At 40.1% G+C, this 20,220-nt stretch overlaps 1 protein-coding gene across 4 annotated transcripts in view; it reads left to right on the top strand.

Moving 5' to 3' along the window:
- MIB1 (MIB E3 ubiquitin protein ligase 1) overlaps nucleotides 1-20,220 on the top strand; it is a 208,246-nt gene that overhangs the window by 85,295 nt on the left and 102,731 nt on the right. For 2 of the 4 annotated variants that reach the window (XM_080920200.1, XM_080920199.1), the window contains exons 19-20: nucleotides 2,320-2,433; nucleotides 5,034-5,134. In XM_080920200.1, coding sequence (XP_080776326.1) covers nucleotides 2,320-2,433; nucleotides 5,034-5,134 — 215 coding nt within the window. Of the gene's footprint in view, nucleotides 1-2,319; nucleotides 2,434-5,033; nucleotides 5,135-11,472; nucleotides 17,790-20,220 lie in introns of those variants that run through there. The other 2 variants (XM_080920198.1, XM_080920197.1) reach the window with 2 other exon arrangements.

Genomic DNA, 20,220 nt, shown 5'->3' on the forward strand with positions numbered 1-20,220 from the left:
ACATAGACAGACATTCCCTCTGTTAGGTACACCAGAGGCTGGCAAACTTTCTCTGTATAAGAACAGATGTGTTTTGGCTTTGTGGACCACATGGCTTTTGCAGTAACTACTCACCTCTCTCACTGCAGTGCAGGAGTGAGCATGGCAGCTGTGTATGTGTTCAGCAGAGGCTCGTTTACATGAGCAGGCTTTGGGGCAGACTTGTTGGTCCCTCCCTACTGTAGACCAAGTAATGCCTGTCTGAGGCCTGAATGATAACCATTAGAATTGAGTACACAGCCCCTGAGCCTTAATATTTTATTTTCCCCCAAGGGTTTCCAAAACTTCTATAAGATTCTTGCTTTGTAGTGTACTAGCTAACTTTGAACTTTTAATCTGAACTAGACATTTTACTCTTTTTTTAATTGTATCATAATTTAACCTTCAGCACAGTCATTAGTTTTATTATTTTATTGATGGTTCTTGGGGTCATTCCTAAGACCTCTTGCATGCATGTTCAGCAAGTGTTCTGCTTCAGAGCTACATCCCAGCCCTAAACTCTTTGTTTGTTTGGTTTTTAGACAGGGTTTTACATGTAACCCAGGCTAACCTTGAGCTTTTGCTCTTCCTACTTCTGTCTCCAAGTACAGGAATTGCCTGTGTGCCCCACACTGCTCCTAGACATGCTCCTAATCACTTACTTATGGCTGAGGTAAACAGCCTCTTACAATGGGTATATGCTAAAGTGTTCAGTTCAGAACCCATGCCAGTGATATTAGCAGAGTGCTGTAGTCTGGAAGAGCATAAAGTACCTTGATCACTCAAAGGAAGAGTTTTATCCTTTTTGAAGAGGCTGGCTATTTATTTATTTAGAAAATTCAGTTTTTTAGAAATATATAATTAAAAAGTTACAGAAAGTCCATGTGATTTTTGATTAGTGTGCTGTTTGATTAGTATATAATACATTTATCTTTTAAGAAAAAAGTCTGCCCCCAGACTGAAGACAAATTTCAGGCTAGATTTGTTAGTGCCCAAGGTTGACGGGCTACATGTAACTGCATGATACATCATCAAGTGTGGGACTGTTCTATGTTCATGTTTCATATGAACAGGTGTCAGGCTGGACCATAATTCTACACCTAGTGTGTCATCATTAGAAGTATATAGCCCACCCTGTTCACGCCCACGATTCCAAGGCTGATAAAGTTTGAAATAAAGCATACTTACTTACATGGTAAATGCTGATTTTAAAAAAGAACATGTTGACTTACTATTTTTTATTTTATAATTAACAAGTTCAAATGTAGGATGATATGAATGATCAATAATGTGTATTATGCTTAGATAGTATTCTTTCTTTAAGAGATTTTTAATTTGTAGTCTGTGCGTATGTTTTGCTTAAATGTGTGTCTGTGCACTATGTACATGCAGTACCTTAGGAGGCCAGGAGAGGGTGCTAGCCTGCCCCATACTGCAATTTGCAGATGGCTGCCATGTGGGAACTCAATCTGGATTTTCAGGAAGAGCAGCCAGTGTTCCTAACTGCCCTAAGCCCACTCTCTAGCCGCAGTGTTTCTTCTCTATAGCGAGAAAGGCTCCTGAAATACGGTTTTTGAAAATTTACCATGAGAAAGACAGTCTTGTGGAAACATTTACCTAGCTACTCTGAAGCAGTGCATCAGGTGACCCAAGAGAAGGGAAGGGAAGAATAAACTATGGATTGTAGAAAATGTTCCTAGGGAATTAACATTTGGCCATCATATTTTAGGGAGGCGGAGGAAACTCTGAGTGAGCGAAGGGCCGAGTGAATGTATCATGTTAAATAGCCACGGCCATATCAAGAGCTTGAGCTTCCCACTGAAGGGAAATAGCAAATGCACATGCTTACAGTGTGTGTGGTGATCACCGTAGCTTCCTCCTTTATAGGTCCAATATTGATGAATGTGTCAATGGTATTTTTCTCCATTTTCTAAGTGTTAAGATTTTTTTTTGCTTGTTTATTTACTTTTTTATGGACTTTTGAGACAGGATTATAATTGAATACCACTATTCCCAGCTAAACTTCATAATTTGGAAATCTTTACTTGTAAAGAAAAATCACTATTCAGTTCATTAGGAAATGTTTCCCTAGTAGGTTCTTTGTTCCAGTGGACAAAGACAGTTCCCATCCTTAGGTTGCTGACAGGATATTAAGGTGGAATTTTACTTTAAAACTTGCTGTAGCAGGGTCTGGTCTGCTTCTTTAATGTTTGCTTCAGTGTGTGGTTAAATTCTAGAAACACAGCAGAGAAAGAAAGGCAGTTGTTGTTTACGTTGCAGCTCACGTGTTCTCGTTTTCAGACTGTGCCAGCCTGATGAAGAAGTGTGTGCAGTGCCGGGCGGTGGTTGAGCGGAGGGTGCCCTTCATCATGTGCTGTGGCGGCAAGAACTCAGAGGACCCCTCCGATGAGATCTGTGAGTGTCCTCTGTTGAGGGGACTTAGCTTGCTTGCTTGGTATCTGTCCATTATACGATGCTGTGGCCTTGTTCAACCTAAGGTAGGTGAGGTATATTGACAGAGGACCAGGGATGGTTTCTGGGAGTTAGATGAATTCAGCGTATGCTCTACTAATGAGCAGTGTACCAGACCAACTTAGTATATCTGAAAACAGAGCGTTGAATTCCAGTTTAATTCTTTTTTTCAGTTTACAAATGTATTAACTTGGTCTCTTTACATAGCAGGCTTGCAAGATAATCTAAATTGCATGTATTACATTGGATAGTAATTATTAGGGACAGAGTAAGCTGAATTATAACACAGACAAGTAGAGAGATGAAAATAATTAACTTTCAAATTTTTTCCTTTGATTTCATGGTGACATTGTTGATGCTTAGTAAGCAGTCAACTGTTGGCTTTTATTCCCAAATCCTGCCTCCTACTTAAAGGAACTTATCTAATTGGGGCTCGCTTACAATTTTAGAGTTAGTTCATTATCATCATGGTCTGTGTCTGGATCTACAGGTAGCAGGAAGCAACTCTGGTATTGGCTTGGGTTTTTGGAACCCTAAAGCCCACCTCTAGAAAAACAGTTCCTCCAACAAGGCTGCGCCTCCTAATCCCTGTCAAGTAGTACCATTCTCTGATGACAAGCATTCAGATCTATGAGCCTATGGGAGCCATTTCTATTCAAACCAGCACAGTCAGGGAGCTGGCTCAGCAGGTAAAGAGCATACCATGTAAGCCTGACATCCTGATTCCGTTCCCTTATGTACAGGTACCTGAGAATTTATTTGATTCTTGGTTTTTTTAAAACATGTTTTGTAAATAGATGAGGAAGAACATTGCTACATACACCTCTGCCCAAAGCTCTTGCCTTTTTCACAAAGAGAGAAGAATGAAATTCTTGGGCATGGGTATTAGCTAGAATAAAAAGTCAAGGATATTCAGAGCAGGGCAGGTAAACTCATATTTACAGCTTTCTGAACTTTTCAGACCAAATTGTTAACAATAAGGAAATCTTGGCAAAAAGAAAGGAGGGTCGGGCTTGGGTGGTGCATGCTTGCTTGTAATCCCACTGTAGAGAACACTTCTCCCTCCATCCACTCCTCCATTTCCTTCAGAAAAGAGCAGCCCTCTGAGGGACATCAACCAAACATGGTATAACCCCCATCAACCCCCCTATCAAGGCTGGATGAAGCAACCCAGTAAGAGACACAGCTCCCTCCCACACAGAACTGCACAACCATGTCATAGATGCAGAGGGCCTATCTCGGACCCAGCCAGGCTCTGTGATTGTCACTTCAGTCTCTGAGCCCCTATGAGCCCTGCTTAGTTGATCCTGTGACTGTTCTGGTGATGTCCTCAGTCCCTCTGGCTCCTATGGTATTTCTTCCCCTTCTTGTAGGGGTTCCTTGAGCTCTGCCTACTGTTTGACTATGGGTCTCTGCATCTGCTCTGGCACATGCTTTTAATCCTAGTACCTAAGAGACAGAGGTAGGCAGATCTCTGAGTTTAAGGCCAGCATATTCTAAGTAGTGAGTTTTAGGCCAGTCATTACACAGTAAGACCCTATCTGAATGATCAACTTCATCATCATGAGCCTGAGACCCACCAAAGCTATATAGAAAGACCCTGTCTGAATACTCACTGTCTTCATCATCATCCCCATCCAAGCATGGCGGGTGCTCCCTGTAGTCTGAACACTTGGGAGGGAGAAGTAGGATCAGGAGTTTATGGCCAGCCTTGGTTACATGGTGAGTTCAAGGCTAGTCTGGGCCATGTGAACCTTGTCTAGAAAGGAAGACACAATTTTTAAAATGTCATCTAAGAGACTGATTAGCACTCCTTTAGTAGCTACTTTGCTATGATTCTAGTGGCCCATATTGCAGAGAAAAAGGAGTGTATGTTTTGAGCTTCAGAAGAAGCGAGTAGAGCCCTTCAAGACTTAGAAGTTCTCTTTTGCTGCAAACCTCTTTTTCTCCCCACCTCTACACCCCGTCCCCCCCCGCCCCCAAGGTCTTGCTATGTAGTCCAGGCTGACTTGACCTAATGGCAGTACTCTTGTCTTCAGTCTTGTGAGTGTTGCAGCTGCAGTCATGCATTACCATGTCTGGCTTTCTGTTTCTGTTTTTGTTTTTAATTATGTGTGCAGAAATGTATGTGCAGGTGCCCATAAAGGTTCGGGGCATTGAATCCTCCTGGAGCTGGAGTTATAGGTGGCTGGGAGTCATGTGACATAGGTGCTGAGAGCTAAGCTCTGGCTCTCTAAGAGCATTGTGTACATTTAGCCACCAAGCATCTTCCCTAGCCCCCAAACCTTGTTTTTCTTTAAGATTATAAATGAGTGTTACCTAGATGTCACTACCATATCTTTTCTCTCAGTATGAAGCACAGTTTTGAAGAAGACCCTCCTTTGTTCTGTTGTGAAGCTTATAGAATCCATGGCATGAAGGCACTCGACCGCCACCAGTCTTTAGCCCCACAGTTTTGTTTTTTAAATAATTAAAAGTTCAGAAATAAGTCACGATGTTAAAGCAGTAATAACTAAGAAGGTTTTCCGTGGACTCTGTTCTAGCAAGTGGGAACATCCCAGTGCTGCAGAAGGACAAGGACAACACCAATGTCAACGCAGATGTGCAGAAGCTGCAGCAGCAGCTTCAGGACATCAAGGAGCAGGTAATGACTGCCTCCCAGCACCCAGTGCCTCTTACTGTGCTGCCTCATGTGCTGCTTGTCTGTCGGTCCAGCGACTTTGTCTCTGGGCACCGTTCGTCACTTTTAGGGTTCCCGTGGAGCAGTGACTACTAGTGTCTGATCTTGAGATGGAGTCAGACATTTCCCAAAACATGGAACCCAGGCACTGCAAACATGGCTGGACAAACCCAGAGAACCGCAGTGAGGCCTTTCGAACCTTTGAGGGCTGTGCAGACACTGTTGGTGCCAGGTAGAAGCAGAGTGTGCGGTGGTTACCCTTCTCCACTGCTCCTGAGGAGAGGCACTGCTGTTGAAACTGCTTAGGAAAACACTGCCATTGTCTAGGAAATGAAACAGGATGCTGTTCATGACCACAGACCTGCTGGGAATCAGTGTATAAAGGCTGGGTAGTGATTTTCTCTGCTATGAAGAAGCAAAGGGCTGAGAGCCTGGTATGACTTGTGTACATTTCTATATGTCTACACCCTATTGTGTGTGTGTTTATATAGAACACCGAGGGAAAGATGAGTGAAAGGCAGACTGGTGTTCATGAGAGGTGATAAAGGGGAGAGAGGAACATACTGAAGAGACCTCAGAAGCGGGAGGAACAGGCCAGACATCAAACTGGATATGAGTGACATTGTCTGCATTTTATACAGTAGTGACAAGGCACTCTTTTATGTCTACTCAATATTTATTAAAGTAAGAAAATTTAAAAAACAGGTATACACTGAGACCACAAGTCTTGACCTAGGCGTGTTGGTCACCTCCACTAAACCTAGAACTCAGGAGGTAGAGTTCAGGACCAACACCGTGTGTCACAAACGCAGCAGCAGGAGTAAATCCTCTTTTTGTCAGTCCTTGCTACATGACACAGTGGTTTACTTGGTTCAGAGATGCAAGCAGCAACAGTGTGGTTCTGAGGGTGGCAGTGACATCACTATTGGCAGCCAGTTGTCACATCCTAGATCCTAATTTTACTATCTGAATTGACAAAAAATAACCAGTAGAGAAGTGGCTCTCAGCCTTCCTAATGCTGTGGCCATGTAATAATACAGTTTCTCATGTTGTGCTGACCCCCAGCCATAAAACTATTTCATTGCTACTTCACAATTGTAACTTTGTTCCTGTTATGAGTCATAATATAAATGTCTGATATGCAGGATATCTTATCTGTGACTCCTTGTGAAAGGGCTGAGAGCCTGGTACAGGAGTCTGACCGTGTTGTGGACTTCTATGACTGGTGTACATTTCTACATATATACACCACAAGACGGCAGAGGGGTTGTGACCCACAGGTTGAGAACCATAGTAGTATCAGGTGACCCATGATAATTCATAACTATAGGAAACTAGTTTAAAATTGAATGAGTTGGATTTTTTCTATAGAATCAGCATTTAGCAATAATTGTTACATAGTGACTAAGTAAGTTTTATTTTAAACCCAAATGTCTCATGTATTTATTAAAATGCTTAAACAGTGAAGGTTAGTCTTTCTCTTAACCCCCCTAAAGAAACTAAAGGAAGACTTTTAAGCTATAAAGTGATAAGGTGCATTTTCTCTTCATTACATAGTCAGAATCTCCAAATTTCATCTTCTACTAACACTATTTGTTCTTTTTTTTCCTTACAGCTTTATTTTAATAAAGATAGATAGATAGATGTACAGACTTTTAAAGGCAGTTTGGCATAAAACTATATGAATATATTTTTGTCAGTACTTAATTTTTTTAAAGGTTTGATAGTATGCATTGAAGTCTTACTAGTTACAATGACCATAAAATGTATGTAAAACAAAACATAAAATGTATGAAAATAGTCAAAGTTTTCTTGGTGTGTATAGATTAAAAATAATGGCTTTTAAATACCAAGAATTGCCACAGGCTGTATTCTTAGTTCTTGAGTTATTAATGATTTAAGGTCTAGGTGTACCCCACTCTGAGAGGGTGCTATACATTTACTGTTTTTTTTTTTTTTCTAAGAAGAACTGAGCTCCCACTTTTTGGCCTTTCTGGTTTTTTTGAGCTTCATATGGTCTGTGAGTTGTTTCTTGGGTATTCAGAGCTTTCTGGGACTAGTACCCAATTATCAGTGACTGCATATTATGTCTGCTCTTTTGTGACTGGGTTACCTCACTCAGGGTGATGTTCTCTAGATGCATCCATTTGCCTAGGAATTTCATAAAGTCATTATTTCTAATAGCTGCATAGTACTCCATTGTGTACTATACCACAATTTTTGTATCCATTCATCTACTGAAGGACATCTGGGTTCTTTCCAGCTTCTGGCTATTATAAATAAGGCTGCTATGAACATGGTGGAGCATGTGTCCTTATTGTATGTTGGAGCATCTTTGGGGTATATGCCCAGAAGTGGAATTACTGGGTCTTCAGGTAGTACTATGTCCAATTTTCTGAGGAATCGCTAGACTGATTTCCAGAGTGGTTGTACAAGCTTACAACCCCACCAGCAGTGGAGAAGTGTTCCTCTTTCTCCGAATCCTCGCCAGCATCTGCTGTCACCTGTTTTTATCTTAGCCATTCTGACTGGTATGAGGTGGAATCTCAGGGTTGTTTTGATTTGCATTTCCCTGATGATTAGGGATCTTGAGCATTTCCTTAGGTGCTTCTAAGCCATTTGATATTCCTCAATTGAGAAATCTTTATTTAACTCTGTACCCTATTTTTTAATAGGATTGTTTGATTCTCTGGAGTCTAACTTCTTGAGTTCTTTGTATATATTGGATATTAGACCTCAATCAGATGTAGGATTGGTAAAGGTCTTTTCCCAATCTGTTGGCTGCCATTTTGTTTTCTTGACAGTGTTCTTAGCCTTACAGAAACTTTGCAATCTCATTAAGTCCCATTTGTGTCAAGCTTTGACCTTAGAGCACAAGCCATTGGTGTTCTGTTTAGGAAATTTTCTCCTGTGCCTATGAGTTCTAAGGTTTTCCCTACTTTCTCTTCTAGTAGTTTCAGTGTACCTGGTTTAATGTGGAGATCTTTGATCCACTTGCACTTGAGCTTTGTACAAGGAGATAAGAAAGGGTCTGTTTTCATTTTTCTGTATGCTGATTGCCAGTTGAGCCAACACCATTTGTTGAAGAGGCTGTCCTTTTTCCATTGAATGCTTTCAGCTCCTTTGTCAAAAATCAAGTGACCATATGTGTGAGAGTTTATTTCTGGATCTTCTATTCTGTTACATTGATCTACATGACTATCTCTGTACCAGTACCATGTGGTTTTTAACACAATTGTTTTGTAATATAGCTTGAAGTCAGAGATGGTGATTCCTGCAAAAGTGTTCTTGTTGTTGAGAATAGATTTTGATATTCTAGGTCTTTTGTTATGCCAGGTGAATTTGCAAATTGCTCTCTAAATAAGTATTTAAAGGTGTTTTTTCCCTCCGTTTTTGACTTTCCCTGCCCCCCTGTTCTATTGCATGTGTGGTGTCTGCACATGTTTGTATGTGTGCAAGTGCATGCACAGGGTTAACAAATGTTTTCCTTGGTAGTTAGTTCTGCCTGCCTTGTTAAGGCAGCTACTCTTCTGGACCTGCACCTTACTGTTCTGGCTAAGGTGGCTGCCGGCATGCTCTGGGGCCTCCCTGACGGCCTCCTGTCCACCAGGATTACAAGTGGGCCAGTGCGCTTACATGGGTTCTGAACTCTGGTCCTCACTTGCTCAGGAGCCACAACTATTGAACCATCTCTTTGGCCCTTGTTTGTCTTTAGTCCTTAAGTTAGCATACAGGTTGATGGGTCTCCTTATGTCCTTGTTACAAATACATGTTATTCTTTGTTCTTATTTGTAACCCTCCCCACAGCCCCACCAGTCAACCTTCCTTTTGTGGTGTCTCCTATCCCCTCCCCTCCTTTAGGGTTTCTTAATGCACATGTGTTCCATTGCACTCTTGGGCACTTTCTTTCATATATACCCCTCCCCTCTTACATTCCTCTTTATGCTTTGTCAATATGGATACACACACAAGCATTTGTAGAAATTTAAGTCCAGATTCTGCATATAAAAAATACAGGAATATTTGGTTTTCTGAGGCTGACTTGTTTCATGATTTCCAGCTCCTTCCATTTTCCTGCCAATGTCAGGATTTCATTCTTCATATGGTTGAGTTTCATTTTTTATGTGCCACATTTTCTATCTGTTGATGGGCATGTAGGCTGGTGCCACTTACTGTGAATAACATGACAATGACAGTGGGTGTGCAAGTCTCTAGTATACTGACGTAGAATCCCAGGTGCGGGATACTGGATCCTGCAGCAGTTTTAGTTTTAACTTGTTTAATTTTGTTTGTTGTTTTGTCTTTAAGAATTTTGATACTAATTTCTGCAGATGGTGCCAGTTTGTGTCCCTCCTTAGGGCCTCTTTACCTGCAGAGTGGCAGCACTTGATCTGACAGCGACAGCTGTTCTTACCTGAGTGAGAAGGAAGCTGTTCTAATTTACATTTCCCTGACGATGAAAACTTTTTCAGATATTTCTTGTCTATATATTTTTTTCTTTTTGAGAATTATCTATTTGCTTCTTTAACACATTTGTTGGTTAGATAATTTGTTATGTTTAATGTTTGGAGTTTTGTATTTTCTATATATTATTTTCCTGTTGGTGAGTGTGCATGTGTGTGAGTGCACATGTGGAGACCACAGGTCTTCTTTAGGTGCTTTAGTTAATTATTTCCCCCAGCACAGGAGTGCGCTGCCATAGACTGCTCCTTGTGAAGGACTGTGGATCTGAATCATGGTGGATCTGTCTCCTTAGCTAGAATTTGTTTACTATTTTAGACAGGGTCTTCCTTTGTAACCATGGATGGCCTGGAATTCATTGTGTAGACCAAGCTTGTCTCAGATGTGATTTTCCTCCTTCAGCTTCCAGAGTGCTAGGAGCATGTGTGTCACCATGACAGGCTGTAGATCGTCTCTTTGCTCACAGCATCTTTTGCTCTGGGGAAATTTTTTATTGATGTAGATAGGAACCTATTTGATTCATTTTAACAAAACGAAGCACTTTTGGGCTTGGAGAGAGGCTCAGTGATTAAGAGCACTTGGCTGCTTTTTCAGAGGTCCTGAGTTCAGTTCCCAGCAACCACATAGCTGAGTAAATGGGTTTTTATTATTGTAAACTGTTTATGAATAAATAATAATAACTTCCTACTGGAGTTGCTAAAAGCATACACTGAATGTTTTTCTAAGTAGTACTGCACAGTTTTTGAGAGCAAGAACTCTGGGGCTAGAAGTTTCAACCTGACATATCTTGAAGATGTTTTTGATGGAACTGATGCAGAGGCCATGGAGGGATGTCACTGACTGGCTTGCTTCCCCTGGCTTGCTCAGCCTGCTTCATATAGAGCCCAGGTCTACCAGCCCAGGGATGGCACCACCCACTATGGGCTGGGCCCTCCCCCCTTGATCACTAGCTGAGAAAATGCCTTACAGCTGGATCTCATGGAGGCATTTCCCCAACTGAGGCTCCTTTCTCTGTGATAACTCCAGCTTGTGTCAAGTTGACACACAACCAGCCAGTACACATGATAAGCCAGTTTGCTTTTCAAGTGAACTGGGGTAGTATTGTATCTAGGAGTGTAGTGCCTAGTAAGGACTCTCAGCTGCATGCCTGCACCACACGCCACTTCAGTGACACACACCTGGGTACCTGCCTTAGGTATAGTGGGGCTGCTTTTATTTATTGCTCATTTTCTTTTGTATTTTCATTCTTTGTTTTATGTCATAGTTACTTTTAGGATTTATTATCATTCATGTTGTATTTGTTTGGGGGCAAGAGCTTAGTGTATTCATATATGCAGAAGCCAGTGGAAGTCAAATACCCTGGAATTGTGAGCCAGCATGTGAGTGTTGGGAACCAAACTGGGTCCTTTGCAAGAGCAGTGAGCATTTTTAACCTCTGAGGTGTCTCCATCTCCATAATACTAGCTTTATGTGCTACCTCTATACTGTTTTGTAGGGATGATATTTTATTATAATAACTACTTTTGATCAACTAATTTGTAAATAACTTATTTGTAAGCTGGGTGTTGTAGCACATACCTTTAATTCCAGTACTTGGTATGCAGGTAGACCAGCCTGGCCTACAGGCTGAGTTTACCAGCCGAGGCAATATAATAAGACCTAGTCTCAAATCTCCTCTCAAAAAGAAAAACAAAACAACCCCCCCCAAAAAAAACAAACAAAAAATTATCCCGAAGAATTTATTTCTGAAATGCAACATAGGTTGACTAAAACCAGAATAGAAATTAATGAGACAAAAGACTTGTCATGTTACACTTATTCAGTGTCTTATTGTGTTTCAGACAATGTGCCCTGTGTGCTTGGATCGCCTGAAGAACATGATCTTTCTCTGTGGTCATGGAACATGTCAGCTCTGTGGAGACCGAATGAGTGAATGCCCAATTTGTCGCAAGGCAATCGAACGAAGGATCCTTTTGTACTGATTAAGAAACACAGAGTGTCTTGTTAGCTAAAGTATGTGATCATGAGATCTTAGTAGGTTCTAAAATTAGTTAGGAGTTTAAACTAATGAGTTAATTTGTAATTTCATAATTTCTTTATTAGAATGTAATTAGACTATATGGACCACCATTACAATGAAAAATACAGTGTTTGAAATTGACGGTGTGTGAGTGTGAGTGTGTGTGTGTGTGTGTGTGTGTTTGTGTGTGTGTGTGTGTGTGTGTGTGTGTGTGTTCCTCTTGAATTTGGAACATCAAATCCATGGTAACTCAGATAATTTGCATTTGGCATTGAAGGGGAAAATCCTTTAAGGACCTCCTTTCATGTTTTTCTTTTATGTACACATGTGTTAAACCTTAGATGTTGGCTTACAAGGTCAGTATTGCATGTGATTGTCATGATTTCACATGGTGAAATGACACACTGTTCCAAAAAGTCATACGGAAGGTGAGTGGGGCAAGTCTCACTATGACCTGTGTGCTTGGTGCCTGGAGGAGTAGAGATGCCTCCTGGCTAAAGCCGTACTGAAGGAAAGATAATGAGCCAGATGATTGTTTCTGAATGTTTAAGTAAGTGGAAGGGTAGGGTAACAGAATAATGACTTTACCTTATTTTCTAGACTTAAAAGGGAAATTGACTAACTTAAATAAAAGAGTAATTTCAAAATCATTATTAGACCCGAAAAGGCAAAGCACAATTGTAGTGAGAACTGAAGGCTCACTCAGGACGACGCAAGCGCCTCTACCCAGGGTCACTGCTGCACTGCTTGTGTTAACTTCTCACCGTCTGCATCAGCCCTTGTAGAAGATCTGATCAGTGCGTGCACACCGTTCTGGCTGTGCCTCCGAGGTCTCTTGAGCTGGGTCGAGCATTGTTAGAGGCAACAATTTCTTGTGTGTCTGTTAATTCTGACAGTGTTACGGATTCTCCGTTCATCAGAAGCCTTCCTTCCTTTCTCGGATAGTAATTTTACCATGAAGAACGTAGTTTTTATTTATACCTACAGATGAACATTCTTTAAACTGCCAACATTAACTAAGATACAGTAAATAGCTTAGTGTTAGATACTTAGAAAATGGTGCCAGGGCATTTGTGGAAGAGCATGGAAAATACATGTTGATTTGGTTAAGGGGCTAAGCATTTTGTCTCCTTTAAATGAGTAATGTTTGTATCTAGCCTAAATATATGTGCATAAGTGTTTCCTCACTGCTAGATTGTAAAAAAAAACAAACAACCCCCCCCCCCAAAAAACCAAACAGTCAGTTATTTACAATAGTATCGACTATGTGCTGTGTGTAAGCATGTGCTCTTAAGGATAGTGTTCCTTGAGGATAGTTTCCCCTGCATTTGTATCTGGCCAGCTTGTGTCTGTGTTTTAGCTGTAGCAACTAAATATGGAAGAGCAGTGTCCACCCTGGCTGTACTTTGTTGCTGGAGGTTACTTGCCACTGCCTTTTCCAGGCTTCACGGGGAGCTGAGCTGCTGGCTGCCCTTCAGACTCAGAAGTTCTGTGTCTGTGTTTAGCTGAGTAACTTTTATTTCTCCTTTGTGTCTTTGAGACAGAGTCTCACTATGTATTACAAGCTGACCTGGAACTTATTGTGTAGCTCAGGCTAGCCTCAAGCTCATGATCTTTCTTGCCTCTGCCTTCCAATTGTAGGATTATAGGATGGGGATCCCACTGTATTTAACAACTGTTATTATTTTGGAGGGTACAATCCTTATTGGTTTCAAATTAGGAATGTTCTATTGTAAGGAAGCAATGAGGCTATTTCCTAAGTATAATTTGAAGGTTTTTTTTTTTTTAATACATCTGATGATATGATGTTTACATGAAGAGACAGGCTATCTTCTTGCAGACTTGGAAAGAGCAGAAATGAGGATCTTTTCTTCCTTGCCATAGGCTGTCCTACTCTTTACACCTGTCATCAGGCCAGAAGGGATGGCTGCTACACACTCTGCCATCCCAAGAGTCTGTGTGCCACAGCTGCATCCACTTCCTTCCTCTCTCTGTCTCCCAAGCTGCAGTGTTACGTCCCACATCCTGTAAAGACTGTCTGCCAAGGGAGACCTGGCCAGCTCCATCATCTCCTCCACACAGGGCACAGCACACTAGCTTAGGAGACAGAAGCCAACAAGTCTCTGTAACGCTGGGGACTTACAGCCTCCTCTTTGTCACTTGGCTATTTATGTTATGCATATTATGAACAGATGCACTTCTATTCAGGTCTTCAGGCATCTAAAATTATTGTAAATTTGTTTGGGGTCTACAGGAGACAGTAAGGCCAGGAACTGAATCATGCCAGTGACTTCCTCCTGCACTCTCTGAAACTACTACCTCTTAGCCTTTTTACACTTGGCCCCTTGGGCATCTTTCCTTCTTGTTACCCAAACCTCTTTTTTCTGTGCCTCAGAAGAATTTTTAATTTTCCTTAGAATTGTTTTTACAGTGACATGCATTCATTTTTAAAGTATTAGACTTCAGGGGCTAAACCGGGGGGCATGGAAGGAGGTGAGTGTCTTGGCACACTCAAAGTTTATGTGCAGTTGTGCATTTGCAGCCACCTGTGAGCAGAGGATGGGATCCTGAGGCGTGCTAGCATCCCTAGCTGGTGTTTCAGGAAAGCTGTCCGAGGGCAATATTGAACTCCCTTTCTGTACCCCTCAACCCACCACATTTTCTCCTTCATTCACTAACTCTCGGCTTTCCACTCAGCACACCACAACTTACCAGGCGGTGCTTCGACAGCTGCTCTTGTTCACAAGTCTAACACTCTCACCTGTGCTGTTACATACACAATGTTACTGGGAGCAGGGTTTTCAAGAGAGTATAATTTTATATTAGTGTAAGAATACTATACTAGGCAAATGTTTAGTTGCCTGAATTATGCTTAAGGCATTTGTAATTTAATAGTGGCAGGTTAACCAGAAGTCTACTGAAACATAAAATTAACTGGAAATAATTCCTTAAATTTATATTTTTGATGACTTTAGTTTGGAAGAACATTTTATTTTAGAATGTTGAAAATGCATGCTGCTTAAGATTTGTCTTACCTGATGGATGTCTTTTGTTTATTCTGGACACTTTTTGGACAAGGAATAGTTAAACTTGTCAACTAGGACAAGGCTGGACAGAATAGAGCTGGCTAGGGGATTGGGGTTGCAACAAATAGGAAACAAAACCAGTGAGTGCAGAGGAAAGGGGCATTGTGTAGGATTTGCCACGGGTTAGTGGAGAGAGCATTTTTAACTAAAACATTAAATGAGGTCTGGTCTTCATATGGCTTGTCAGCTATTTTGTAAATTACAGATTTTAACGTGACTTGTTTTTTTAAGGTCTAAAAGGAAAAGAAAGCATTTATCCTTTCAGAGTGTCTAAAATGTTTTTAGTAATAATTTGTATAAAAACATATTCACAGATACATTTTTGCTATTTTTTTTTTAATTGCAGTGAGAGCAACATACAAGGTTTGTTGTCCTGACTGCTTCTAAACATGCAGTTCAGAGGGTCACCTCCACTCAGTTTGTGGGGAAACACGCCTAGAACTTTATCCTGCACCCATCAGTGCTCCTTCTTCCTCCCCCTGTGCAGCAGGGCTTTGGCTACTTACAACACAAACACTCAGATTACTGAGTAGAGTCATTTGTGTTTGCAAGGTCCAGATGTGAGCAGTCAGTCATTAGGCTCCTGAGATTTGAAGAAGGCGTCTCTCTCTCGCCATAATTGCTGTTTTTACATGTATGTTAACAATCAAAGTGTTTATTATTTCATGTTGAGCCAGAGGGGGAAAACACATTTTACATATGAGAAATAAGTTAGCTTTGGTTTTGTACTATATTGGGAAGTAATTTGTGCCTTGTTATAGATGCCAATTGTCATTAAATCTACCTGTCAAAGTCACAAAAGATTTTTCTTTCAAAATGGCAACCTACCTTACCTTGCTTGACTATTAAAATAGGAATGCTCACTGATACTACTTGATAGTCAGGTATATCCTTTTGACTTACACAAGCACACATTCAATAGCAGTATTGATAATTACAGTTGTATGTCTCTAAACACTAAATGTGAGGAAGCTTTTTAATGTTATCTTGTGTGTGTTGCTTTACTGCGGTGAGGGAGAAATCCTTTGCACCAAGCTGATTAGTGGCTGGCAGTGGGTAAGATTACAGTGTAAAAATAAGAGCAGATAAATGACAGTTACATTGCTGCCTTGGCGTTTTCTACCTCCTTTTCTACCAGAATACTGCTTTTCTTCCTCCTGTTTAGCATTGTCTTACTGTGGGAGAAAAGAGAACAACCTGAAGTTAAAGATAGATTTTCTTCTTTCAGAGTTTAAGCAATAGGTACAGGAAAAGTGACTTGTCACATTAACTTGGTGCCTAGATGTGAAGGTTTGAATTGATATGTACAACTGTCTAAGAAGGAGAGTAGTGCTGAGTATTTGGACTGTCCTGTATTGTTTTCTTCATTTTATTTCATAAACGCGACTTCTTTCTTCAAAAGTAAAGTGGTTTTCTAATTTTTTATGAAATATGCCATTTTGTCTGAGTACAGCTTTAAGAAGCTATTGAAAGTTCTGACTCAGGGCTTTTTAACAGTTAAAGCAATTGTTAATATATTTTGGAAACTCCATCTGCATAATTATTCAGTGCCTTGATTAACTTGGCAACACTTAAGAAAACTTTGTCTTAGGCACCTTCAGTGCACCAGTCATGATCTGCACATCCCTAATCATACTGCTAAGCATGTGCAAGAGCACCTCTGTGTGTGCTGGGCTTGCATAATTCTTTAAGGGAAGTGCTCTACATTTACACTTGATGCTTTTTTATTGTTTTTTACAAACTGCTTATTCAAGGCCATGGCACTGTTACCAGAAAAATGGTGTTTGCTGTCTATATGCAAGTCACCTTAAACAGCAGTTGGGGAGAGGACAGAACTCACACACTTGGTATCTAGTAGGAAGAGAAGATCAGTTCAGAAAACAGATCACCTTCCTTGCAAGTGAAAACAAAACCAAGCCCTTTAAGTGGTTCAGTTCATTATTCGTTGAAAAGAAATCATGAAATGCATGTCATTCTTAATGCTGATCTGTAGACTAAATGCATGTTTTCTGTCTCCTTCAGTGTATGCCATTCTAAGTACAGTCTATTCAAATGGTAGAAAAAAGGCTGACCCAGATGTTTTGCTTTGTAATTTTTCCAGTTCTTTTTAGCTTTCAATGTTGGAATAAATTTAAGTCTTGTTTATGGAAAAAATTTCTGTATAGAAAATGATTCTTGCTTACTAGCTTTTGTTTAAGGAAAAAGCTCAGTAAAAACTAAGCTTTTAAAAATAAATGCAAACATTTACTATCAATAAAATCTGTGGAGGAATATGTTTTCTCTGACTTTTGTAAGCTATTCTTTATAATAATATAAATGAATTTTTATTTTTAAGGCATTTGAAAGCAAATCTCAATACATCAAAAAAATCTGTTATTGGAAAGAAAATTACCATATCTTTGAGAAACAAGGACATCTCTCCAACTCAATGTAAGAAGTAAGCATCCACATCTAGAAGGCTCTCATGTCAGGAGCCGGTCCAAGGGTCAGAGACGCTCGAATCTTCTAGCACCTGCTCTTGCAGGATGAAGGTGTATTTGAAAAGTAACTGAATAGAGCAGACTTGATCAAAGAAAGCCAGACAGGAAGGACTCAGCCTTTCTCTTTTCCTCTCTATCTCCAGATAACATATATTTTTTAAAAGCTTATTCCTCTTCAGAAGACAGGTTGTGTGTGTGTGTGTGTGTGTGTGTGTGTGTGTGTAAAATCTTTAGAAAGTAGATATTTTACAGCAATGATATATCTGTCCTTTTCTGTTTTGTCATTGAGTATAGTTGGGGATATTTTATTTTTAAAGTTGCTAGATGTACTTGTTTCTAAAGTCATTGAGAGGTCTTTCTAGTTTAAAAGATATCTCAGATGTCTAAAAGGAAATCCAATGAAAAGAAAGTTTTTTGTTTAATTGATAAAAGCACATGTGTTCCAACTTTAAACTGAATTTATTTTGGATAACCTCTAATTAATTGTATTTTGTGTTTATTCCTATTACTGTATAAGTAGATGTCTCATGGTCCATATTTTTTATTAAACTGAAACCATAGGTTTAATATAATAATAAAAGACATTTTAGAAAATATGCTTTATTTTTTATCATTGACAGTTATTCTCACAGAGATTTTATTTCACTAATATTTTATGGCACAGCTTATCTCAAACTTTAGATAATGCTTTCAGAGCAACAGGAGATGTTCAGAAGCTTCGGTGGAGCTTGAGAGAAGTGAAAGCCAAAGTCATTGCTGTAGCCTTAGCTAATAGCTAATAGTTTCCCCATTCAGAACCAGAATAATAGTTGCTAAGCTCACGTTTATTTTCATGAGAAATAATACTAATAGTGAGTGTAATCCAGACCCCACAATAGAGGCACGAGTGATCAAGTGATGTGTCAAGGGCACTCCTTGGTGGTACATCAGCTGTGTGGCCTTTGAGGAGAGGTGCTTTTGGGCTCTTGACAGGCCGTGCATTCCTTCACAGAAAAACGGTCTAAAAGACAGAATTTTCCCCTCTGACCAGTTAGGGTTAGTGTTGAGAAGCACATTAACAAACAGAAAGTGCTGTGGTGGACAAGTCTAAGAGGTGGAAATTTAAGGGAGGGTCCCTTGTGGTCAAGCTCTTCCTTCAGCAGTAGAACATTGATCTTGACTGTGAACCCAGGCTCAGTTCTCAGGACTGTGAGGGAAAGGCATGAGATAAAAGACATACCATTAGTCAGATCGATATAGTTGACATTGGCACAGTAATTTACTACCAACAGCAAAGTACACAGAATTCTCAAGCTAAGAATGTTAAAAAAAAAAAATCAATATGGAATGTTCAATAAGGAAGAAAGCATTTGGGGTCCTCATATATTCTTAATCTTGAATGACACACCATATTCTCACAGACCATAATAGGATTAAACTAGAAATCTAGAGATGTAGTTAAAAAAAAAAATATCCCAGTCATTAAGTTGTTGGTGACTAAGCCATATAAGTAGGTAACACAGAAGGTATGGAAATCTCAAGAAGTGAAAACTACTTTGGATACTGGGTATGGTGGTTTATACTTATGTTCATAGAATTTAGGGGTGAGATCAAAAAGCTCTCAAGTTAGAGGCTTACTGGGTGGTTGGTACACACAGGCACATGCACAGAAGGCAGTCCCTAGAAAAGCTGGTGACATTCACAGCGTATAATAGAAAAAGTACAAACTTAGCAAACCACCTCTGTAGGAAACCAGAAGGGGAACAAATTAATCAAAAGAAGCAAAAATGGGAGCAGAAATTGGAAGGGAAAAAATACTCCAAAAGTGTAAACGGGAATTTACTGGAGGAATGTTAATATTCAGAGAGATTGACCGGGTTAAACAGACAACTAAAAGGCAGAGGGATTGCTGATGCAAGGAATATACAGGTGCCATCACCACAGATCTTATGGGCATTAGAGTGTAAATTACACGAAAGCAGGTCTGGTGCGTGTGTCCAGTCTGGTATTTGCATAATGGAGCCAGAAAGTCGTCCTTTCCTGCAGACTGAGTTCAAGCTCACCGGAGCCACATGAGGCCCAGTTTAAAAAGGAAAACATAGTATTACCAACAATACTATCCCTGAGTCTTACATGTTTGTTTTATCTATTTTACCAGGGAATAAATGGTTTCATTCCCTGAAAGGCATTCTCATCAAAGAGAACTGGGAGCTCTGGACAGCTGTCAAAACATTGCCTTTAAAATAATTAGCCTTTAAAAACAAAGCAGTATGAACAAAATGATCTTATGCTGAATTTTATGGAAGAAATTGTGCCCAGTTATGTACTGTCTCTTGGGAAGGTAGGAAAAAAATGCTATTTAATGCCAATCAATTCAAAGTGAATTCTCCTGCTAAGGCCACATGGCTCTTCAGATGCTGGCTAGTGAAGAAATTATCTTAATTGTTTACATTGTTTCACAATAGATATGATGTTGAGTTTTGTGTTTATATTATTTCTCTGGGAGAGAATACAAGCTACTCTAGTTGCCAACTTAAGGAGACACTATTTTGGGACAAAGGTTTTGTCTTTGCGGCTCTGTGTGCCTCCCACAGTTACTTGGATTAGATTTGATCGAGGTAGAACACCTGAAAAACTGAATTAAAAAAGACCAAGCAAAATATCTCTTGATACTAAAATGTTTTCTGTTGAGTTTTATATATGTTTCAGAATATACAACTATGATAAAGCTTGTTATCAGAATGCTGAACTGGCCTGATTCCAGACATCAGAGACCACAACAACCGTCAGTGTGGCTTTTCCTCTGGAGGCCTGTCCGGCTTCTTCATTCCCCTCCCCACTTATATATTCAGCTTGAAGAATCTTAAGATGAGTCGTTGCCCGATTCCCTGGACTTGGGGGGGAGTGTGGAGAGTGGATATTGTAAGGTTGTTTTTATAAAGAATTTAGAAATGGTCAAAGTCATGAAGAATTAGCCAGATTTGATTATACAGTACTAAAGGTTGAATTGATACAGATTTAAGG

The sequence above is a fragment of the Micromys minutus genome (assembly GCF_963924665.1).
Source record: "Micromys minutus genome assembly, chromosome: 8".
Lineage (NCBI taxonomy): Eukaryota > Metazoa > Chordata > Mammalia > Rodentia > Muridae > Micromys > Micromys minutus.